Source organism: Macrosteles quadrilineatus, unplaced genomic scaffold (genome assembly GCF_028750875.1).
Source record: "Macrosteles quadrilineatus isolate MER2022 unplaced genomic scaffold, UCM_ALF_1.0 Scaffold_1__1_contigs__length_201487025, whole genome shotgun sequence".
In the NCBI taxonomy this organism is placed as follows: domain Eukaryota; kingdom Metazoa; phylum Arthropoda; class Insecta; order Hemiptera; family Cicadellidae; genus Macrosteles; species Macrosteles quadrilineatus.
The window spans coordinates 47894320-47920428 of record NW_026542594.1 but is presented as its reverse complement, the minus strand read 5'-3'; the positions used below and the strand labels follow the sequence as shown (position 1 = coordinate 47920428).

At 36.4% G+C, this 26109-nt stretch overlaps 1 protein-coding gene across 5 annotated transcripts in view; it reads right to left on the bottom strand.

The window, feature by feature from the left end:
• Nucleotides 1-2295: 2295 nt before the first annotated feature.
• LOC128982939 (centromere/kinetochore protein zw10 homolog) overlaps nt 2296-26109 on the bottom strand; it is a 115260-nt gene continuing 91446 nt past the window's right edge. For all 5 annotated transcript variants that reach the window (XM_054402030.1, XM_054402033.1, XM_054402031.1 and 2 more), the window contains 3 exons: nt 25603-25736; nt 5234-5344; nt 2296-2499 (listed from right to left, as the gene is read on the bottom strand). In XM_054402030.1, coding sequence (XP_054258005.1) covers nt 2395-2499; nt 5234-5344; nt 25603-25736 — 350 coding nt within the window. In that variant the 3' untranslated portion in view covers nt 2296-2394. The remainder of the gene's footprint in view (nt 2500-5233; nt 5345-25602; nt 25737-26109) is intronic.

Sequence of the window (26109 nt, the reverse complement as noted above, 5' to 3'; positions counted from 1 at the left end):
GTAAGAAGATTAAGTAAGGTATTAATCTGTTCTGCTTGTTTAGATAATATGCTCTCAAAGCGTGAGAAACAATTTTTTATAGTCTCGGACAGATTGTGAGATTCTGTGGTTTGTTCCCTAATATGATGATTACTGGTGTGGCCAACTTCACTACCATTCCGCGCAGTTTCAGCAAATGTTACCCCTTCTTTTACTAATGCACTTTTAGGCAAGGTATTACTGGTATTAGAATTGTCTTGTGTAAGACTCTGAAGACCCAGATTGCTTTGATTATTACCAAGAGTCTTTTTTCTGAGAGGGGGGAACTGCTTATTTTGTATATCTCTATAAACAGGGCAACCTTTGTAATTTGCAGAGTGCTTTCCTGAGCATAACACACAAGACGGGGGTACATCAGGTGGTTTAGGACAGTCTTTGGTATCATGTTCCTGTGTGCATTTAACACAACGATACTTGTTGTGACAGTAAGATTTACTACTGCTGGCAGCGTTTACACACAATCAAAATACATAGCATTGCAAAAGAATTGTGTTATTGTCACCGTTGCCTAGCAACTATTTATTTTTATTTTTGCTGATTCCTCAAATTATTTCTTCACATAACCCTAAAGTTGTAGTTGTGTTGACTATCAGTGTGCATTATTATAGTGGTGAATAGTGGTAATAGGGTATAGTGTGGTGAAAAATAGCGTTCGTACCACGGACCGAAATGGTTTTGCGACGTCTCGAACTTAAAAACTATCTCGAGCCAGCAAAACCTCATTTTTGGCCCTAGGTACGAAATATACTATTACACAAGGGTTAATCAAAATGTTAAGTTGTTTTATCCAAGCTAAAACAGCGTTTGCCGTTCTTCCATAGAGAATAAATGTTGGGGATGGCGAGAATTCTCTCCCTCTCTCAAGCCTGACCGTGCTTGCTACTCATATATCTCAATATACAGGGTGTCACAAAAAAGTGTGATGGGCTATACAGGACCTAATTCTACATGCAAAAATAAGTCAAAAATGAAGAATAAAATTTTTTGGATTTCGGCTTAGTTTAGCCGTAATCCGCCATTTTGTTTTTTGGGGAAAATATTTATTATTTCAAAATCCCTTTGAGATATTTTTACGAAACTTGGCAAAACTGTTTACACTATAGTAAGTAACATTTATAAAAAAAAATATTATTTCAACTTTTCAAATTTCAAAATGGCGGCTGTTTAAATTTTTTAATGCCAAATTTCATGAAAACCGGTACATAAATTAAAATTTTGTAAGACACAAAAGCTATAGTATTTATTATGACAAATCCAACAAAACAAAAATGAATAAAATCGGTTCATAAATAAAGAAGCTGTGTTTATTTTAGTAATTTAGACTGAAATTACTTAATACGTTACATAAATTATTACATTACATTTAATACATTTTAATATTAATAATTTCAGTCTAAATTACTAAATTAAACACAGCTTCTTTATTTATGAACCGATTTTATTCATTTTTGTTTTGTTGGATTAGTTATAATAAATACTAAAACTTTTGTGTCTTACAAAATTTTAATTTAGGTACCGGTTTTCATGAAATTTGGCATTAAAAAATTCAAACGGCCGCCATTTTGAAATTTGTAAAGTTAAAATAATATTTTTTTTATAAATGTTACTTACTATAGTGTAAACAATTTTGCCAAGTTTCGTAAAAATATCTCAAAGGGATTTTAAAATAATAAATATTTTCCCCAAAAAACAAAATGGCGGATTACGGCTAAACTAAGCTGAAATCCAAAAAAATGTATTCTTCATTTTTGACTTATTTTTGCATGTAGAATTAGGTCCTGTATAGCCCATCACACTTTTTTGTGACACCCTGTATATAGAGATCTATGTTTCTACTCCGTAGGCCAGTATGAGGTCATGATGATATGGACAGTATTGCCTAACTTTTTAAAAGAAATAAAACACTATTATTCTTTATGTATTACATTTGCGTTATTGTTTACCAATATAAAAAATCTCTTCTCCAGGGGAGAAGAAACTTTGAAGGCCACTGGGGCAGAGCCCTGATGGAATTTCAAAGATTTTTTGTTTGATGGCAAATCTACAGGCCATGACACCTATCCAATGACACCTTAAATATTGTTATCGGATACGTGGCTGCTTCAAAACAATTATCACAAAATTCATGTTGGCCTATTAAACATATAGATAAAATAAAAGGCAATGAAAACTTCTCAATTTCAAACTTCTTGATCACTTAGGCCTAATTAATCCCAAGTTTCCACTTTTTTCTGGGAAAATGTAAAAAACACAAACTATATTAAATAATATATTTATTTATTTTACATAAGCTATTTTCATGTTTCAAAGCGTACAATGGATTTGAATATCACAATAAGAATTGAAAAATAAATATCAAACAATCTTGGCTAGAAGCACAGCTCGGCGATCTGATATCTGGAAAAGGGCTCGCACAAGATGGCGAACCTGATCAGCTGTGAATTCCTGGGCTAGAGGTCCCTGAAATAGAGATTTAGTTGAATGTATAGTGTCATAGAGTGAGGTAGGTACTATAGCCCAGTCAATTATGAGAAAAATATGGCAGATGTCAGGGCAAATTAGCCACTGGCAAGACTGTATACCAATTCTTAGTACCCAACTAAATACACACTTTCCCAAAAGTCCCTAAAAATATCCCCAGTGCGTTCCCCCCACCCCCCTCAAAGCTAGGAATTTCAAGGTTTTACTAAATCACACTTATATCCAAAATGGTTTGGTTGATTACCATACTTTTTAATTCGTTGTGTTCTTTATTAAATATTCTAAAATAAAGTCCCTTTGCACTTTTGCGATAATTTCTAATTTCTTCACAATTTAATGATAAACATGAGGAATCACAATAAATATGTCAACTGCAAACCCTTTTTGTATAAATAAATGTATTATGTTATCCGCTATAAACCTTTAAGATATTTACCTTATACCTTTAAGATGTTCAACTTACTCCCTATGGGTGGTCCCGGAGGAGGAGGAGGTGAGGAGTAGGAGGAGGAGGTGGAAGGAGGAGGTGGAAGGAGTAGGAGGAGGAAGGGGAGGAGGAGAGAGAGGAGGAGGAGGAATATAAGGAGGAGAAGGAGGAGGAAAAGGAGGAGAGAGATGGAGGAGGAAGAGGATTCTTAATTAAATAATAAACTAGGGGAATCACAGTAAATATGTCAACTGCAAACCTTTTTTGTATAAATAAATGTATTATGTTATCCGCTATAAACCTTTAAGATATTTACCTTATACCTTTAAGATGTTCAACTTACTCCCTATGGGCAGTTCCGGAGGAGGAGGAGGTGAGGAGGAGGAGGAGGAGGTGGAAGGAGTAGGAGGAGGAAGGGGAGGAGGAGAGAGAGGAGGAGGAAGAGGAGGGAAAAGGAGCAAAAAACAATGATGCAGAAACTCAACAGCCAACATCCAAACCTCACTTTTACCAATTTATTCAAAGAAAATGTTCCTAGACCTATCAATAGAAAGATAAGACAAGATAGACTTTAAATTCTACAAATTTTAGAAGTAGTGTTTTTCATTTTTTCTGCGATTAAAAAAACTACAGCAGAAAAACTAAAAAAAACATATTGACAAAAAGATTTGCTCAATTTCATAATTTATCAATAAATAAAAATTGTAAAGAAACCGTTGAAATTATCGCAAAAGTGTAACAAACTTTTTTTAGACAATTTAATAAGGAACACTAACGAATGAAAGCATATGGCATTCGACCAAACCATTTTGAATACCAAGTGTGATTTAGTAAAATTTTGCAATTCCTAGCTTTGAGGGGGGGGGGGGGTAAGGGAAAGCACCGGGGGGATTATTAGGGACTTTTACTAAAGTATATATCTAGTTGGGTACTAACGATTGGTATTTTATTATAGTCTTGCTTTTTACCTGTTGCTAATTTGTTCCGGCACAAAACCTTTATTGACTACTAGGTCAACTATGAGTTAATTGCTAATAAGTAATAACCAGGGCCGTCGCGTGGGTGGGGTAGCGAGCTGATCTAGTGATAGAGGACATAAATTCCCGAGGACCCAGGTTCAAATTCTGCCAAATCACCAATGGATTTGATCTAAATGATAATGCCGCAACTCCTAGGTCTAGCTTGAAGCAATGTGAAAAAAGATCCCGGGCTAGCCTTGCATCCTAGGGGTTTAACCCATGGTATCTCCAGGCATATTTTATAATTTTTATTCTCAATGGAGATTTTCCAATTAAAAACCCCATAAAATAACAAAAATTCAGATTAGGAAAAAACAGGCCAAAAAATCTTTATTAAAATTTAGTATGTTATTAGCCCTTTTATTAGCCCTAAATAAAATGGTACAACTCCCATTGCTGTAAAAATTACGTTTCAAAATTTATTGCAGCTATTGTGATTTTCCTCTGAAAATATCATAGTTCATGGTAGTTACTCATACCGTTTACCCATTATACAGGTTGTTGTCAAGCTAATGGGAGAAATTATGTGTCAGATTTTTGTAATACAGTTTATTTTTAAAAAACATTAGGGAATCGTCTTCTAAACTTAAGACAGCCTGGTACAAATACTATTTATGTGAATCCCAGGAAAGCTGGGTGTCTTCCGTAATACCTAAAACTTAACAACAGAATCTACAACTACATCTGAATGAAAATCAAACTGTTATGATATTAATTATAGAGCAATTGCACTTTGATAGTTTATTTTTAATACAATTGTAATCAGAAACTACAAAGTCGAATTTGTTAACAATACTAATGTTGTCTTCTACCAAACTTTTAACTACATTTAGCATTTTGCAACCAAGATGTTGGAATTGTTAGTCAAGTGTTGTATATTAATTTCTAGTTTACTTACAATCGTCTGCAAACACATATGGCATCTGTTGCACATCCACATTACCTTTTTATCTAGGTATACACTGTAATGTGTTATACATTGTTCAAGTATTATTATTTATCTAATGGAGTTTGAAATAAAATTTACTTGTAAAATCAGTGTTATGGTGATCTGGTTGCTCCATGTGTGTAAATGGTGTTACTAACGATAATAATGACACAGCAAATTTTAGCAATTTAAAACCCAAAACTGCCAAGAATCTTAAATTTTGAAACTTTGGAATCTAGAAATTCCCAGATCGAATCTCGAAACCAAAACTTTTCTTAAGTTTTGATGGTTTTGAGATTTGGTTCCGACGCATTATTTTGGTGCAAATACCATAGCTACCTTGCCATCAGCCCAGCGCTCGTCTACATCACGTAGGCTGGCACCAAGCACCAACTGTAGCTCACAGAACTTGCTCCATTTCTTGACATGGCGGTGGATCTCTAGGGGTTCCTGTAAGACAATTATGCAACTGTGGTAGTGTTGGATTAAATTCAGAGTTGGATGATACAGCAACCGATATTATGATAGTGCAATTCAACGAAGAATAATGTGTTTGAAGCCTAAGAAACATATTACTGTGAGCTACAGCTAAGGATGTTAAAAGGGTCAACTAGTCATATGAATCAACTGTGTTGTATAAAGGCATTGTGAATCTAAGTAGATTTGTAACTGTCTGGTTTGATTTGCAAATTTTTAACAATGATATTCTTAGCTCATATATTTTTGCCATAAAAGTAGGTAATCAGAAAGAAGAATTTGAGAGTTAACTGAATTGATAGCCAACAGAGAAGGGGGTTAAACATAATTTAAAAGGTAAACTAGTTATTCATAAGGAGTAAATAACTCAAGGTTTTCCAGCAGTGCATTTATACAGTCGAAACTAAACACCACCGCTGCAGCAAGCAGACTAAGCGTCAAGCAAATTTCCATTTGCTTGAGTGAATTTTTACATAAATATTTCCTAAAACAAACAAGTCAGATTTAATATAATATTATAATTTTGTAACATTAGGTTTGTACTTAGGTTAAAATTTATAGTACTTAGGTTTGCTGCTAGAGGGAAGAAAAAAATGGTTTTGTCAAATGTTAATAGTCTAGTATGAAATCAATAAAATTACAAAATTTGATCAAAATATATCTATAAGCCTGCAAACCACAACAGGTCTTAGTAGTACAGTACGTTGACTTTCACCACAGCAAAGAATTTTAAAGACAGTAAAAAAGTTGTGCAACTTTATGCCATCCTAATGATAGATAATTGATTAAAAGCCCCTTTTGGGGTTATGTAACATTTTATTATAGTTTAAAATAATTTAAAATAGCTTAAAAATAACTTGCAAAGCGGATGGAGACTGTTGCATTGTTGTGGCAGACTTTAGCCACATGCCTCGGCATGCACTAAAACTAACCTCCAGCGGTCACGTATAGCTACCTGCCATATCTCAGTTAATATTCGTCTATTCTAAAATAAGTAAGGTGTCAATCGATTTGTAATTTAATTGCCTTAAAAAAGTTATTCTTGTAAATTTTTTGTAAAATGAAGGGTTTTTGAGTTATTTAAGAAACAAAATTTTAAATGGCCAACATTTTGTTTTATGAATTAAAAAAATTGTCATAATATTGTTGTAGCTTTGTCTAGTTGTCATAAATGTTTGTGAAAAGTTTCAATTTCAAATCAACCACTTTTTAGAAAACAATTAATAAGTAAAAAAATGGTTAATTTAAAATTATTTACAACATTGTAGGGTTGAGGGGAACTGGTGTAGTTTTTTTCAGGAATTCGGCTTCTGTGTAAAATGGTCTGTCCTGTAGCCATGATGTCAACTTGTTCTTGAAGTGTGGCAGTGGTAGTGTCTTGAGCTGCTCAGGTAGATGATTGTGTAATACAAAGCTCCTTTGTACGCTGGTTTCCTTTTAAATAGGCTGAGATGATGTGGTGGCAAGGCAAAGTTTGAGGCATGCCTTGTGTTGAATTGGTGCATAGACTAACCAACACAAGTAGACTTCTCATCCCATTGTAAATTTTGAAGCACGTTTTTCGTGTCTAGTTCATGTACGTGACACAAAGGCGCTAGTGTCGAAGAAACTTTGTTTCTATTATTTTAGGGTTAATTTCTTGATTTGTGCTTTACTGTTTGGTTATATAACTAGGGGACAAGTTATTGTTTATGATTAGATCGTATTATTTGGTTAAACGAGGTTTTAAATGGCTGTAATAACGGGAAACAAATTGTAAACAAAACACAACCTCTACAGAAAACCGTACAGAACTAACAATAAAATTGGCTTCAGCTGTTCCATAAGGATGGGAAATCTACTAAGGGAGTATCTTTTATCTATGATTGGTGTATGTCCTGGTGTCTTGTTTGTTGTTAGCTTATTGCATGCAGGATTGTTTCACGTATGTATAGTGATATTACAGTGAGGATTTTGAATTGTTTGAAGTGTTCTCGGCAGCTTTCCTGATATTGTATGCCTGCCAGGCATCTGATCGCTCTTTTCTGTTGTTTGAGGACCCTTTATATGTTTGTGTTCGCTGTTCCTCCCCATTTAGTTATGGCATACCTCAGGTGTGATTCAAAAAGGGCAAAGTAAGCTACTTTAGCCACATCCAGACCACTTATTTGCTTCATTCTGCGAATCACGTAGATGCCTGAAGAAAGCTTCATGCAAAGTTGATCTACATGTGGTTTCCAAGATAGTTTTGAATCAATCATAACACCTAGGTGCTTCGTTGTTTCTTTTAATTCTACTTGAGGCAGTAGTATTAGTTGTGTGTTCTTGTTTTTGGTCGCGAAAGCCATTTGTACTGTTTTTGTTTAAGTTAGGACTAGACAATTTTCTGAGCAGTATTGTTTAGTTTGGTTGAAATAGGTGGTTGTGTTTCTTTCTAGCATTACTGCTTGTTTATCAGTAATTGTGAGGACTGTATCGTCTGCATACATGACTGTATGACAGTCGCTTTGAAGCCAGTCTGGCATGTCATTTGTGTGAAGGAGGAATAATACTGGGCCGAGCACAGAGCCTTGAGGCACCCCTCTTATTACATTAGCAGTTTTTGAGTGGACATTTTGAGTGGTGTTGTTGTTGGTGTAGTTGATCTCAACAAGTTGTTTTCTATCTTTTAGATAGCTTTCTAACCAACCTGCTTCTTTTCCTGTTATGCCCAAGGTTCTTAGTTTTTGGAGTAGCTGGGCATGGTTTAGGCAGTCAAACGCCTTGCTGAAGTCTAAAAATAGACTAGTGACCATGCAGCCCTCTTCCAGCTTGTCTATTATATGTTCTACAAGTTGTATCAGGGCTGTTGCTGTTGATCTCTTTCAAAAATCCATGCTGTTGGTTTGTAAGAAGGTTGTGGTGTTCAAGGTGGGTCAGTAGTCTCTGAAGAACAATTTTTTCTATTATTTTTGAGAATGCGGGAATGAGTGAGATTGGTCTGTAGCTTCCAGACTCAGTTTCTGCTCCTTTTTTATATAAGCGTCTAGACAGCCAGTGCAACTCCGAGGATCGTGGATCAGATCAGAAAACCCCCCACCACCGCTCCGTGCCGATGGCGTGACGTCAACCATTAACGCAACAATACGGAGTTGAGTCATGAGCCTTGGTGGTGTAGTGGCTAGCGTGTCGGGCTGATAATCTGAAGGTGCTAGGTTCGAATCCCACCGGTGACACTAACTTTTTGTCAACAATTTTTTCATATCAGCAAGTTTGGTTGGTTTGGTTAGATTATGACAGTTTAATTTTATAATTAAAGAATTATAAAATTGAATTTGAGATATTCATAATTTTATTTTTAGAACAGAACTATTTTTTCGATTAGTAAGCCTTCATTCGAGTTTTTCATTATAAGCAAGTTTGGTTAGGTTATGACAGTTTAATTATATTTAATTTAAATTTAACCTACAAACGATACGTTTTGACAGCGACAGTGATAGAGATAATAATTTTCCGCGAACAGTTAGGCTATGCTGATGCGCCGGTATGATTCGGAAGCATACGACATGGTGCGGTGGTGGGGGGTGTTCTGATCCACAATCCTCGGAGTTGCGCTGGCTGCCTAGACGCTTGTGTTTTTTATACTTTGGATATATTTTAGCTGTCTTCAATTTTGTTGGGAAAACTCCTTGGTTCAGGGACTTGTTGATTATGTTTGTGAGCGGGCCGGTAAGTGCTTCTTTACATTCTTTTGTAATTTTTGCTGATATTTCATCGATGCCTGAGGAAGTTTTTTGTTTTAAGGAGTCTATAGCTTTCATTACTTCTGCATGTGTTGTTGGATGAAACTGCAGGCTGTGGTCTGTTATGGGTGGTATTACTTGGGGGATGCTGTTTGGGTTTGTGTTGTTGTTGTTGGCTTCTTGGAGTGTCCTGTCTGCTACTGTGGCAAAGAAAGTGTTGAAGTGGTTTGCTACTTCATGAGGGTCACTTATTTGTTCTCCATTTATCTGAAGCATTAGCTGGTTTTCTGTGCTTCTTGCTGCTTGCCTTTCATTGTTTATTACCTGCCATAGAGCTTTTGATTTCTTTTGTGCCTGGTTGATGTGTGCTGCAGTGTTTTCTTTCTTGAGGGTTTTCAGTCTTAGGTCATATTCCATAAAAAGTGTTTAAAAAGTAACCGATAGAAGTTATTAGTTAGTTTAAAAAACAGGGTCCAAAAAAATTGGTTGTTTTTGAAAGTTCTTCATATTAAAACCATTTAATCGTTTGGCTTTCAACTTTACCAAAAGTTTTAGAATTTAATGGAGAACATAAAAATATCAACTAATGAATACCTTTTACGGGGTTTATTTTGATCAAATTCAAAAATATTGTAAGGTACCAAATATTAATTCAATTCGATGGAATAAACAAAAATGTGTATTTAGCTTATCTTGAATTATTCTCCCAAGTGGAGGTGTTTAGGGATAATCTAAGCAAAACTACGACGAAAAACAAATTTAAACTATAAAATAATCAAATGTATTTCTCATTAGTGTTTTCATGACAAGGAACAATATTGGACAATAAAACAGACAGCTGATAGTAAAAACAACATTCATATCATCTGTATGACTATTACAAATAAATAGAAAAGGCAGGCATTTTCAACACTTTCCCTTATTTGCATAGTGTTGAAGATTTTATATAGTATTGCTTTGTTTAATGCTATATAATCAAATATCTTTTTAATGTATCTTTTAATATCAGCTGCTTGATTATTTTATTATGTTGTTCTAATATGTTCACAGTTTGAAGTGTTAATGTTTTAATATCTTTCCTTTTTACAACAATTATTAATAAAGTATTTTATGTATTTTATTCCCTCATTTCATCAGGTTATGGGCCCAGAAGACGTTTTTGATAAAATTCATTTTGAATATCTATAAAACTACATTAAAATGAAGAATTCTGGACTGATTGTGTTTGGTAAGATTTCTAGGCTTATGAACAATATTTTGTTACCTAATTTCTTGAACTGAATTTTTATGTTGTTTGACCTAAAATGGAAACTACACAAGAAAACACTAATACAACTCCTACTATTACACCTACCTCAAGTAATACAGGATTGTCTAGTATGACAAATATTATAATGGGAGGAAATAGTAATGTTGAACGTCTAGAGGGTGTTTCAAATTATAACAATTGGAAGTTTTCAATGGATGGACTTTGGGATTGTGTATCTGATGATATTGAAATTAAAGATAAAAACAGAGATCAAAAGGCTCTTGCAAAAATTTGTTTAAATGTTTTGCCTACTTGTTATCCTTATGTTAGGAATGCTAACACTGCTAAAGAAGCTTGGGATAATCTCCAGAATGTTTTGAAAACAAAAGTTTGGTTAGAAGACTAAGTCTTTTAAGACGTTTACTTAGAACTAAATTGGAAGATTTTAGCACAATGGCAGACTATGTAAATGGAACTTTGTCCTTAGTTCAACAGTTAGCAGACATAAATCACATTGTTGATGATGAAGAAGTTGCAATGTTACTTCTGGGTGGTTTACCTTCAGAATATGAACCACTTATTATGGGTATTGAAGTTACTGAAACAAGTGTCTCTAGTGAGTTTGTTAAAACTCGTCTCTTACAAGAGGATTTTAGGAGGTCTGAAAATACTTCAACTGGAAGTGAATCAGCTTTGGCAATTAAACATTCTTATGCCAAGAAAATTGAGAAGTTGAAAGATTCAAAAGGTAAGTTTAGACCACAGAAGAAAATTATTTGTCATCTTTGTAATCAACCTGGACATATTAAGCCTAACTGTCCTAATCTTGGCAATAATTCTCAGCACAGATCTAAGGCAAATTGTTGGGAAACACAAAGAAAATGACAATCTATTGCTTACAACTGTTTTCCATACTGAAAATATAAAATCTTATGCATCCAAAGTTGATCATAATGATTGGGTAATTGATTCAGGTTGTACAACTCATATGAGTAATCAAATGGGGAAAAATGGTAAGTTTGAAAAGAAGGAAGTTTTGGTGGCCAATAATGCAAAACTTACAAGTAATTGTGTTGGTGATATTGAACTTTATATAGAAAATTCTAATAAAGTTACTGTTAAGGATGTTTTATACATACCAGAACTTGCTACTAATTTGTTGTCTGTAAATAAAATTACAGAAAAAGGTAAAATAGTAGTTTTTGACAAAGATTCGTGCAGAATTTATTAAGAAAATGACTGTCGAATAGAGGGAAATAGTGACATTTCTGCTGTGAATGACGGTGGTGTATATAAACTAAACTTAATTGAGCCAACAGAGTTGAATGGTCACTATGAATTCAAAGAAGATAATTCATCAGCTGCTCTTACAGTTGCAACCAAAGGTACGTGGCACCGTAGATTAGGCCATCTAAGTCATAAAGGAATGGATTTACTAAGAAATGGTTTAGTTAATGGAGTAAATTATTCAAAATCAGAAAAGGAGAATACTTGTACCACATGTATTGAAGGTAAGATAGCAAGAAAATCTTTTCCTAAAGGTCAAAGTATCAGAGCTACTTCATTACTTAAGCTAATTCATTCAGACTTATGTGGACCTATGTCAGTTAAAAGTTGGGGTGGATCTCTTTATCTTTTAACATTCACCGATGATCTCTCAAGAAAAACTTTTGGTTATTTACTTAAACACAAAAATGAGGTTTTAAGTAAGTTCAAAGACTTCAAAATGGAAGTAGAAAATCAAACTGGCTTTAAAATTAAGCGCTTGAGAACTGATAATGGCAAGGGTGAGTATGTTAACAAACAATTTGCAGATTTTCTACGTTTAAATGGCATTGTTCATGAGACCACTATACCCCACACTCCAGAGCAAAATGGTGTAAGTGAACGTGTTAACCGAACACTAGTTGAAAAGACAAGATGTTTACTTCAAGATTCAGGTTTAGGAAAACGATATTGGGGAGAAGCTATAAACACAGCTATCTATTTGAAGAATCGTAGTCCTACAGCAGCTTTAAAGAATGCAACACCAGAGGAAGTTTGGACTGGTTCAAAGGTTGATCTAAGTCACTTACGGGTTTTCGGCTGTAAAGCTTATGTTCATATACCGAAATGTTACAGAAAGAAACTTGATACAAAAGCAAAGCCTTGTATTATGGTTGGATATTGTGAAAATTCCAAAGGCTACAGACTAATTGATCCTAAGAAACCTTATTCTATTATAAAAGCACGTGATGTTGTTTTTGTAGAAGACCAATGTCATACCTCTGATGTGAATGATGACCTGAAAAATGAAAGTCAACAAGTTGAATACACTGTTATAAACAGTAGCACAACTGAACTTGTGGAAGAACCAAACAATGATATAACATGTGTTGACAACAAAGAAAATCTTGTTCATTCTAACAGTGAAAGTGAACAGGAAGTTTCAGTAAATGAAAATCCTTATCTAGAACAGCAAGTTTTGGAAGAAGGAAATTCTTTGATTGAAGATAAAAGACCTGACCGTGATCGCAGAAAACCATTATGGATGAACAACTTCGTTTCATATCAAGCTGTCGATATTTTTGATCAACCGCAAACTTTCAATGAGGCAATTAAAAGTAATTTCAAAGAAGAGTGGATGAATGCCATGGATAAAGAGTATAATTCTCTAATTAAGAACAATGTTTGGGAGTTGGTTGATCGTCCGAAGAATGAAAATGTGGTTAAACGCAAATGGGTTTATAAAACTAAGAAAAATGTAGATGGTGATCGTGAGAAGTTCAAAGCACGTCTTGTTGCTTAAGGTCAAGAATATGGTTAACAAAAGCATTGAAATCAAGTATATGCCAACTGTAAATATGACGGCTGATATTTAAACCAAATCTTTGTCACGTGAAAAATGTAATCACTTTGTGACGGACTTGGGACTTAAAGACTCAGATTAAATAAAAAAAAAGATGTTTGATTAAGGGGGAATGTTGAAGATTTTATATAGTATTGCTTTGTTTAATGCTATATAATCAAATATCTTTTTAATGTATCTTTTAATATCAGCTGCTTGATTATTATATTATGTTGTTCTAATATGTTCACAGTTTGAAGTGTTAATGTTTTAATATCTTTCCTTTTTACATCAATTATTAATAAAGTATTTTATGTATTTTATTCCCTCATTTCATCACATAGTCATTCCGAGAGTCCAAGATTTTCTCGCAGAACTTGAAGTCTTGGTCGAGGTATAGGCTTCGTCAGTATATCTGCTAGTTGATATTCTGAACCGATGTGCTTTACAGTCAGCATACCTATATTTATTCTATCTCGAATGAACAGGTACTTCCGCTGAATATGTTTTGTACGAAAGTGAAACTCGGGGTTTTCACAGAGTTTTCTTGCTGATTCGTTGTCAACTTTCAGGATAGGAACAGCAGACAATCCTATAAGTTCTTTGAACAAACGAGCAATCCAGATTGTTTCTTTTGAACCAAGATTAGCTGCAATGATTTCAGCTTCACAAGTTGAGTCCGCAACTAACTCCTGACGACGACTAAGCCAAGTTATAGCTGCACCCGCGTATTTAATAATAACTCCACTTGTTGAACGCATTGTAGTTGGACAACCAGCAAAGTCCGCGTCACTATAGCACTCCAGTAGACGTGTTTTAGGTTTGGATTGGTACACTAGCTTCTGGTCCACAGTGCCGGTCAAATAGCGTATAACACGCTTTGCTCTTGTGACATCATCTTGTGTAGGATTTTCTAAGTGACGTGATAAAAACATTACACTAAATGTAATGTCAAAACGAGTACCACGAGCAACATAAAGTAGGGCTCCAACTGCCGATCGGTATGGAAAATCGGAGGCTTTCCCTGGTGTTTGAGCGGTGAGCTTCTCTATGGGAGTAAGTACTGGCTTGCATCCTTCCATGTTAAATCGAGAAATGATCTTCTTGATATACGCTGATTGGCAGACCAATATATCACCATCACTTTGAGAAATTTCGAGTCCGAGAAAGTATGACACTTCTTTAGCAACAATTTCAAATTGTGAACGAAGTTGCCCAATAAATAAGTCCATTTCAGTCTGACTAGTCGCTGCGACTAATCCGTCATCAACATAGAGTGCAACGACGATTTTTCCAGCAGGGGTAGGAAAAATGTAGACGCAGGGATCTTCACGGCTCTGTCGAAATCCTAAGCCTTTCATGAAGTCGTCAAACCGTTTATTCCAGCATCGAGGTGCCTGTTTCAGGCCGTATAAGCTGCGTTTGAGACAACAAACTTGATTTGTCCCATCTGAATATCCTTCAGGCTGCTTCATAAAAATCTCTTCTTCAACGTCTCCGTACAAGAACGCAGTTGAGACGTCAAACTGCCGTAGAACCATCTTCTCAACAGCTGCGATGGACAATATTGATCGAACGACCTCCAGACGAGCAACCGGGCTGAAGGTTTCGGCATAATCAATACCAGGTCTTTGCGCACATCCTTTGATGACCAATCTCGCTCGATATTTGTCAAACCACACAATTGTGGTGGTCCTTTTCGCGCGAATTGCGCTTTATTCGGTAGACCCACTTGTTGTTGATAGTCTTCTTTCCCGGTGGGAGTTCGGTCAATTCCCATGCACCGTGTTTATGCATGGACGCCATTTCTTTGTCCATTGCTGTTTTCCATTCAGCACTATCTTCTGAACTGATGGCTTCAGTGTACGACTTAGATTCATCGTCAACAACAAGAACTTCGGCAAAGTTAGACGAGACGTAATCGGTTACCCACTCGGGTTGCCTTCTTTCCCGAGTCAAGTGCCGAGTTGCAGGATCGTTGGATAACTCTCCATCTTCACTATCACTGCTACTTGACGGGTCTTCAGTCGGTATAGGCTCATCATTACCCTTCAATGGAGAACTAGGCTCGTCAATAGTCTCTTCAACTTCTTGCCAATCTTCTTCGACGTCATTGGTTTTCTCAATCTTGATAGGCCACTCAACTTTCTTGTCACAGTCTCCGACGATTTCGTGAAAAACGACGTCACGAGAAACTACGATATCTCTTCTCCCTGGGATGTAGATTCGATATCGTTCATCGCCATCGTATCCAACCAGGTAACCAACCACAGCTTTCTTGTCCATTTTCCGCCTCTTCTGCACAGGAACATGGACGTAGCACTTTGAGCTGACCACTCGCAGATGTTTGATCCTCGGCTTTTGACCAAACCAGAGCTCAAAGGGTGATTTGTTGGCAACTGCTGACTTTCCCACTCGGTTCAAAACGTAGCCAGCAGTGATGACAAGTTCAGCCCAGATCGCTGCAGGAAATGTTACATTTGGATTGGCGTACTTGAAGGTCCGGGCCATTTCGACGATTGTTCTGTTCTCTCTCTCTACAGCACCATTTTGCTCGGGTGTATACGGCGCTGTCAGACGTTGGTTAACACCATATTCTCTGAGGATTTGACGAACTTCAGCGTTGTCAAACTCACCACCGTTGTCGCTGAGAAACTCTTTGACGTGATGACCAATTGTGCGTGCTTTAGCCAACACTTCACGCAACGCTTCCTTCACAGCAGATTTTTCCCTTGCGACAAAACAGTATCGGTACCTTGAAAAGTGGTCTTTTATGACGATCAAGTATCGGCGACCTCCGAAGGATGGGTCAAACGGGCCGCAAACATCACCGGATAACAACTCACCAGGGGCTGAGGGGCGTTCTCGTGTTCCAAATGGTAGACGATGTGCCTTTCCGAACTGACACGGTTCGCAGATCTCGTAGTTGGCTGGCACTTTGATACCCATTTCGGATTCGAGCTTCGATCGGACGTAACGTTTATCCATGTGACCCCAGCGCTCATGATATAACTGCAGAATTTGATTGTCTTCTGCTGCATTAGCAAAAACCTCAGATGGTTGAACTGTGTGAAATGAGGCACGATACAAAGTTCCACCACAGTTTCGAGTACCTTTGAATACAGTTTGTTCGTTAATAGTGAACCGACACTCGGTATTAGTCGATTCAAACCTGCTATTAGGGTTTCGATCATGAGCTGCGAGAATGGACACTAAGTTCCGAGAAACGTCAGGAACATACCAGACATCGTTGAGTGTGAACGTTTCCAGTTTTCCATTTTCGTAGTTCGCTACTTCAACGACTCCACTGCCAAGAGCTTTTATAACTTCCTTTCCCGCGGCCTTTACTGTTGCGTTCGAGTTTGCAGGAAAAGGTTTGTACTCCGTGAACCATCTCAGATTTGTTTGTAATGTGCCGCGTAGCGCCATTGTCGATCCACCACTGGTCTCGTTCGTGGTCACGATATTCATGTCACTGCTGATGGAAATCAGCGCACTTCGGTTGTCGGTCACGTTAACTTGCGAGCCTTTCGTTCTCTTCTTATCAGTGTCACTCGTTTTTGAACTAGTGCTAATGCCGTTAGCTCGAGCTGGATACGCAGGCTTGCCGTCAGCTTTCCATTTAGAACACTGGAGAATCCAATGACCTTTCCCCAAACAGTATTTGTACAAAGTGTCACCTTTTGGTTTCCTATTCTTCTGACCACCGCTGTTTGTGGCACTAAGAACGTCACTAGCTTTTGAAGTAGGAGCAACATTACGCTCATGAAGGATCAATGCAGATGAAACATCTTCAAGTTTCTTGCTCTCGTTTGCCTTCATAAGTAAGTAGCTAGACTTGAACGATTCAAAACGCTTTGGCAAAATGTGTAACACTTTTGACACAAACAGGAGCTCAAGAAAATCTTCGACTGTTTGGATGTTACGCGTTTTGAGGCCAGCTGCAAATTCGCGGTTTTGATTCTTCAATCTTGAAAGCACGGTCGGGGCATCCTCGGTATCATCCCATTCCATACTGAAGAAATTCAAACACTGACGAAACAACTGATCTTCTGCCTTGTTATCAAACTGCTCGATCAAAATGTCCCACGCTTCCTTAGCTGATAATCTTCCGGAAATACGTTGATGTAGATCATCACTAACGCACTGAGAAATAACTATTTTTGCCTGAGTCGTGGATTTGTTTAATTTCTGAAGTTCTTCCTTTTCGGCTTTAGTCGGAGGCTCAGAGAGGGTAGGCTTTTCTCTCTTTCCCTCGACGATATCAACCGCGTCGAACAACTCTAGAACGTCCAACACTCGATCTTTCCACGTCGGCCAATCTTCTGCTCCTTTCAATAGTTTTATACCTTTCACGTATTCCATTTGTAGAGCTGGACGAACTCGATCGAAAGATATACCAAAGAAATAATACTCTTGAGACAGAAAATTACGTCAGAATAAATTGTTCTTACCGTGTACGTAGTAGACTAGATTTCCCAACACTGTTATGTACTTAAAACGATGCTGGCGACCATAACCTCTTGAATTATTCTCCCAAGTGGAGGTGTTTAGGGATAATCTAAGCAAAACTACGACGAAAAACGAATTTAAACTATAAAATAATCAAATGTATTTCTCATTAGTGTTTTCATGACAAGGAACAATATTGGACAACAAAACAGACAGCTGATAGTAAAAACAACATTCATATCATCTGTATGACTATTACAAATAAATAGAAAAGGCAGGCATTTTCAACAGCTTATTTATAAACATATCTTAATAATAATTTATATATCAGTTTTCCTAGTTAAGAAGTATCGTATAAAGGCCTTAAATTCTCTATCTTTTTTATTTGGAATGGAGTTAAACAATCATATTCACTCTATGTTAACCTTATGGTGAAAAATAAAATATGATAGCTCGCACATTTATGAACATATCTTATTAAAACTTTGTACATGACTTCTTTTTATTGGGAACTACATAAGATGAGTGAACGAATCTATGTATCGTGTATTTATAAAGTAGTATCCCCAAGTGTTTTATATAGTGATGAAACTATGATGTAGGTTGCTAATTTTATCGGTTCCGTTTTTTTTTTCAATCGGTTCTCGGTTGTCGGTTTTTTTCTCTTAAATAACTTACCCTATTTAAATAAAAATGTTCTCTGTACATGAGTACCTTTACACCTTGACATATGTAGCTTTTTTGTTGTATTATTGTAGCTTTACACATGAGTAAAGGTAGTACAAACGTAAAAAAATTGAAATTGTAACTTACTTTAGATAAGGGCTATTATACAGCAATTGAAAGAAGTAGTAGATAAATAATTTACAACAAATAAAGTCATAGTAATATAAATATAGGGTTGTTTAATGTATAAATGATTTATCAGTAAAATAAATTGTTTGAATCAACAAGCTAAAGTACTGAATAATATTTAGAAACCCATAAAATAAAGAATAGTGTATACATTTTAATCTTATAAAATATTCATTTACAGTCAACATTTAATGAGTGTGACATTCTCGAACAAGCCTAGCATATTTCTTATCAGTTTCAAAATTATTATATATTTATCATAAGATGGTTGCAATTATTACACAGCTTTTTCTGATGAAATGTGAATTCAATATCTATTATATTATTAAAGTGATACAATCAAATTTTATGTAAACGGTTAAGGTCATTTACCAAATAAAAATATAGGCATATGGCACATCAAAATGAAGCTTAGAGTGTGTAGATTTGCCGAAAAGTATTGATATGGACAAATTTCCTAAGGTCTCTGCCTCACAGGCTGATTTCTAAAGAGCTGCTCCTAGCATTCTTCCAATGTTTAAATTATATAATTTAATTTAGTTAAAGAAACAGCTGGTCAGTACAATGAACTGGCATTTGTTTATTTACCCGAAAAAGATGTTTGTGACGCTTGATGTAGATTGAGGAGGGTTATGTTTGGTTTAAAGTTAGGTTGTATACGTTTTGTAAGGTATTGTTCAAAGTTTCATTTTTTAATTTATATTGTAAGCTACATGTGAAGAAGCTTGAATAAAATTGAAGGATTGTGGTAAAACATGTCATTTATGATGCATCAATATGAAGCAATTGATGCTAATGCTACACTAAGGTATGTTGTCATATTCTTATGGATCTATTAGCATCAAAAGTTGGGGTTTGAAAATAAGTAGGTTTACGCGTTTAAATCAGTTTATATTTTCAAACTAAATCATTGAGTTGCTGTATTTTAAAACACACATCAGCACCACTTTAATAGCTCACTAGGTCGCATTTTCTTCCCGTTGCAAAGCACGGGTATAGCAGCTTGTGAAAATATAATTGGATTAGCACAGAATATTGTGTAAATTATTTTTTTTAAGTTTTAAAGTTAACATCAACTCATATCAATCATAAGTTTATCTTAAGCTCAATTAAATTGGCTTAGTATATTTTACAGCTCTTCTAAACAATCAAAAGACCTAGGCCTAAACCTGATTATTTAGGAGAGCCTATATAAATTGCTTGAATAACAAAAAAAAGAGGTTATTTAACTAGCAAAGTCACTACATCATTCTGGTTGATAAGCTTTATGTTGCATAAGGTATACAACACAATAAAAAATATACAAAACAAAAAATATTCAAACTTAAACCATCAACATTATAAGACAAAGGTACAGAAAATGCAATGACATTATTCGAGACCAAGTAGGCTAGGCCTGCGTAATGTCAAAAACATGCAAACAACCATGCATGTGGTTTTATAAATTGACAATAAAATAGTAAAAAAACATATTTTAAGTATTGAATAAATAACTGTAAATTAGTTACACGTTTAATAAGAAATTATAAATGTCGTAACCTAACCGTTACGTTAGAAAACTAGAAAAGAACCACTTACGATCGTTGGTGAACATAGAAGACGGAGCCGTGACGAATCATCCCACTTCAGGGCTCAGTGCACAGTGCAGCCACCCCGCAAAACATAATAACTCTTCTGTTACTAATAATTATGACTGTTCACATGAAACTATAATGACTTCTACTACACTCGTCTTCCCCATAAAAAAGTCAATATAATAAATTCAAAATTGACTCAACTTTCAAAATAAAATAAATTCACTTTCCAATAAAATGCAACCAAAATTTCTTCTTCCCATTATTCATTAATAATTTTACAAGTCCAGCCTGTGAGGCTTTCGCACAGTCCGTCCAGACTTCCTCAGTGAGGGTGGTGGGCTGCACTGTGCTAGCGGCGACGCAGGAGTTGGCTGAGGCTGGGCTTGCCCTAGGCTCTCCCTGGGACTGGTAGTAGGCCTAGATCCAGGTGACATCATCAGCTTGCTGTCTCGACTCTGGATCCTCCGCAAAGTCAATGTGTATCCTCTGCCATCGGGTTGATGTTGTAGGCCATTGCTGCAACGGTACTTTAGGTATCGAATTCCTAGTTAACTGACAAGCAGAACAAGAGGCCACCACGTCTTCAATCGACTTCTCCATGCCTGGCCACCAGACATAACTTCTCGCCAGCATCTTCATGCGTGTAACTCCCGGGTGTTGATCATGCAACATTTGAAGCACAGATGAATACAGTTTCTTTGGAATCACTACACGAGAACCCCACAGCAAACAACCTTGTTCCACGGACAACTCGTCCTTCTTCCTTAGAAAAATAGCTAGTTCCGGCTCAACAGAGCTCGTCCAGCCGTACATCACAAAATCTCGGACCTTCGAAAGAATCGGATCCTTATCCGTCATTTTACCTATATGCAAGGCAGTAATAGGTGCAATGTCCTTAACACAGAAATTGTTCATCACTTCTGTACACATATCTACATGTGAAACAAAATTAGCATCCAGCTCTATAGGTTCCGCTTCTGCTAAGGGTAGCCTAGACAACGCATCAGCATGAGGGACATTCACTCCCTTCCGGTACCTAACCTCCAAATCATATGCTGATAGAATCAAGGCCCATCTCTGCAGCCTAGCTGCCGCCATACTAGGAACGCCCTTTTTAGAGCCAAAAATAGCCGTCAACGGCTGATGATCAGTCTGTAAAATACAATGTCATCCATATATATACTTATGAAACTTTTTGACTCCAAAGATCAAAGCCAGAGCCTCCCGATGTAACTGAGAATAATTCCGTTCACTGGAACTTAGCGTTTTCGATGCGAAGGCAATTGGCCTTTCCTGACCATCGATGAGATGAGATAGAACTGCAACCACCCCTCTGGGACTCGCATCACACGTCAAAACTATGGGCTTTTTTACATCATAGTGAACTAACAAACTTGAGCCCAACACCCATGATTTACTCTCCTGAAAGGTCTTAGAACACACATCCGACCACACCCATGGATGGTCCTTATGTAATAAGTCATAAAAACAGCTTATTCTAGCAGACAAGTTAGGTATAAATGCATGATAATAATTTATTAGACCAATATAGGCTCTTAACTCTTCCTTAGTACTAGGCTCAGGCGCTTTACGCAGCGCAGTTAACAAACTTTCTTGTGGACGGAGACCATCTCGGGTAATCACATGTCCTAAATACTCTATTGAAGATTGCAAAAACTTACACTTTTGTTGGTTTACTTGACCACCAAACTCATCAAGGCGTTGCAGCACTTGCGCTAGACGGGCGAGCCCCTCTTCCTTAGAGCGAGCCGCTACTAAGACGTCATCTAAGTACGCCACCGTTCCTGGAAGACCTGTTAAAATTTGGTCGATGGCTGACTGAAAAATTGCCGGAGCTGAAGACAAACCATATGGTAGACCCTTATGGGTGGCTAAGGTCAACAGATGTTGCGATTCATCCGCTACCGCCAATTGCTGATACGCATTTGAAAGATCAAGGCAGCTAAAAACTGAGCAACCGCCTAGAGTTGCAAAAATATCTTGAGCCTGTGGAAGCGGATAATGTTCCATTTCAATACACTGATTAAGGGTAATTTTATAATCGGCACAAAGCCTAACACCATTAGGCTTAGGGACAACCACAAGTGGAGTGCTCCACTGTGAATTAGTAACTCTGTACGCAACATCCTCTTGAACCATTCGGTCCAACTCACTCTCAACTTTCTCCCTTAACGCAAAAGGCACTGGTCTCGCCTTGCAGAACTTAGGGACTGTCCCTTCCTTCAAAACAATATGAGCATTAACACCCTTAATTTCGCCCGTTCCAGGCTGAAAAACTGACCTAAATTTACTCTTCAATTTAGCAATATCCACATCAGAACTATTATCCACAGTGGCTTTACATGAAAACACGTTTTGCCAATCTAACCTCAACTGACCTAACCAGTTTCGGCCCAACAGAATCGGTTGACTCTTACTTTCTAAACTAACTACTGTCAAAGGCAAACTCGCCTGCTGATTATCATATTTAACATTGAAATTCACTTGTCCCAGAACAGGTACATCATGACCTGAATAAGTAGTAAGTTTCACATTTGCTGGCCTAAGTTTGAGGTTAGAAAATTTTTCATAAAATATCTCAGAAGGACATATATTCAAGGCACTGCCTGTATCTAGAATCATTTCTAAATATACATCATTAGCCACTAGGCCTACCTTATAGCCGTTGTCTGATCCTGATTTAAGGTTGTACAAACCTATCTCTGCCATTGGAACTTCTAGGCCTAGGCCAACCTCTTCCTCCACTTGATGGACCCCCATCCTAGGTGTCGACTTTTTACCATGGAAACTAGAAGATTTCTTGGCTTTACACACTTTCTTGAGATGACCTACTCTCTGACAACCGTGACACTTGTAACTGGCGAACGCACACGCACTAGGCCAATGACCCGCAGAACCACACCTCCAACAAGAGTTTCTAGAATTTTGATTTCCACTACTCCTATTCACAAAAGTTTTAGGCCTATTTTGACTTTTCACATTGATTTTCGCAATGTCCCCACGAGGTTGCCCAAATAGGCTTGACTGCGATTCGGCCTGTTCCAGCCTGAGCACCAACGCATAAATTTCATCAAAGTCTAATTCCTCCGACAACAATTTTTGCCGGATATTTTCATTAGAAATGCCGGAAATCACCTTGTCCCTCAAAGCGTTTTTCAAAAAGGTACTAAATTTACACGAACTAGCCAAATGTTTTATTGAAACCACAAACTCTGCTATGCTTTCGCCCGGCTTTTGCACACGAGAGTAGAATACATATCGCTCCGCCACAACCAACTTCTTGGGCGCATAATGTAATTTCAACAACTCTGCAAGTTCATCATAGGTCTTGGAATCTACCTCTACCGGTGATAATAAATCGGAAAGTACCGATAAAATCCTGGGACCAATAACTGTAATTAAAACCGACACCTCATTCTCTTTCTTAACATTGTTCGCTTTGAAGAAATGTTTCAGGCGCAACAAATAGGGCACAATGTCCTCCTCACTTGGATTAAATTCCGAAATCCTGCCAACACTAATACTCGCCATTTTTAATCATCTCAACTCTAATAACGCACTAAAACAACTTTTATCGCGTTCATATGAAACTATAATGACTTCTACTACAATAAACAATTGTATGGCAGTAGGCAATGTCCATAGGTAAATAAAAAATTCCAGACAATAATACTGTTTGAGACAACCATCATAAAACTATCATTAACATGATAAAATTATTTCATAATTGCCCTAGTAATAAATAATGGAAGTAAAGGAATAAAAGAGATTAACAATCTAAGTAATAAAACATTTATGTACTTTGACTCGAGTTCTTGGAAGTAGACAAAATGATTATTGTCTGATAAAATAATAGTGGGTTTGGGACTGCCAATGAGTTTTTTATTGCTTCATTACCATAGTAATAAATTACAAGCTGCTATACCCGTTCTTTGCAACGGGAAGAAAATGTGACCTAAAGAGCTATTAAAGTGGTGCTGATGTGTTTTAAAATACAGCAAATCTATGATTTAGTTTGAAAATATAAACCTACTTACTTGAAAAGCGTAAACCTACTTACTTTCAAACCCCTACTTTTCATGTTAATAGATCCATAAGAATATGACAACATACGTTAGCGTAGCATTAGCATCAATTGCTTCATATTGATGCTTCATGAATGACATGTTTTACCACAATTCTTCAATTTTAGTCAAGCCTCTTCACATGGTTTACTATAGGCCTATGAATTAAAAGAAATGAAACTTTGAGCAATACTTTACAAACGTATACAACCTCACTTTAAAACGAAACATAACCCTCCTCAATCTACATAAAGCGTCACAAACATCTTATTCGAGTAAATAAACAAACACCAGTTCATTGTACTGACCAGCTGTTTCATTAACTAAATTAAATTAAATCATTTAAACATTTGAAGCATGCCAGGCGTAGCCCTTTGGAAATCAGCCTGTGGGGCAGAGCCCTTAGGAAATTCGTCCATATCAATACTTTTCGGCAAATCTACACACTCTAAGCTTCATTTTGATGTGCCATATGCCTATATTTTTATTTGCTAAATGACCTTAACCGTTTACATAAAATTTGATTGTATCACTTTAATAATATAATAGATGAATGTTGTAAACAAACATCTGTTAAACCTTTTATGTTTTCCTAAGCAATAACTATCGCGGCAAAATGATTACACAATAACCGATAAACCCCGACATATGTCAATTCTCGTTTTCAGGTAAAACCGACATCCGACTTTAACAACCGACCCATCCTTGGTTTTATATTTTGTGGTATGTTTTTAATATTAATGATGTTTTATAAAAATTTTAATAAATTTGAAATTGCTGAAAATTAAAGCACAAAAAACAGTAAGTAGGGAAAATTGCTTATTTATTTCCCTACATAAATTATGAATATTACAAAATAATATGTGTTTGACTTGAAGTAAAAACATTTTAACAGACGAGGTTTTAAAAATGACCTCCATTTTGAGACCGACACAGTCTAGCACGTTTTAGAAGGGATGATGCAACTCCTCATATGATCATATCTGCTCTTTGTGAATTTTCTCATGCTTCCAATGGGAGGAACTCAGGAACCATGACGTTCGTTTGTATAGGACTATGACATTCCTAGATATGTGGACCACCTTTGTGCTTACTTTTCGCTGTACCGTATTGGTTTGGTATTTTAGTCGTGACAGCTGCCCAGACAGACAGACAGACACCACCTCAATTTTATAATAGCATGGATAGATAGATAGATAGCTAGCTAATAGATGATATATTTTGTAGTTCAGAGTCTTAAATTCCTAGTTTCATCAGTGTTATGTGTGATCTGTTTGCTACATTGCAGCCAGCTTCAGTGTAAACAGTGCAATAAAAAAAAATAATGACACAAAAAATATCAACAGATTCAAAACAAAATCTTCAATTTCAAAAACTTTTAAGTCTTGAAACTTGCCATAGTTTTGATGGTTTGAAGATTTGAGATTCGTTTTGACACACATAAACTGAAAAGTCTTAAGCTTGTACAATAAATGTTTAACTAACAGGAAATACGTTGGGAGCTTTCTGCTGGACTAGGTTGAAGATGACCACCAGCTGCGTGGCAGTGTCTGCAGAAATATCCTCCAAGGCAACTACCTTGGAAATCAGCTCCTCCACGAAGGCATTGCACAGCAAACCTGTAGCATTAAGCAATACAGCTTATCTACTAAAATTTATCTTTACTTCAGTTAACAACAATAATTTAATTTATCAAATTTTATTGCAGATCCACAAAAATCTCAATAATTATTTTATATATTCCAGATTTTCCCACTATTACTTTACAATCATTTATGCCACCACAGATGTATGTTACCACATAATATGAATATGCAAAATAGAAAACTATTTGACATTATTAAAGAAAATAGGATATAATGAAAATACTTTCACCACAGCAAACCTGCAGACTAGATGAATTTCCATTTGCCTGATTAGATTTTTACTCAAATATTTAAACATGTTAGATTCATTCCTTATTAAAATAACATTTAGGATTAATGATTACCT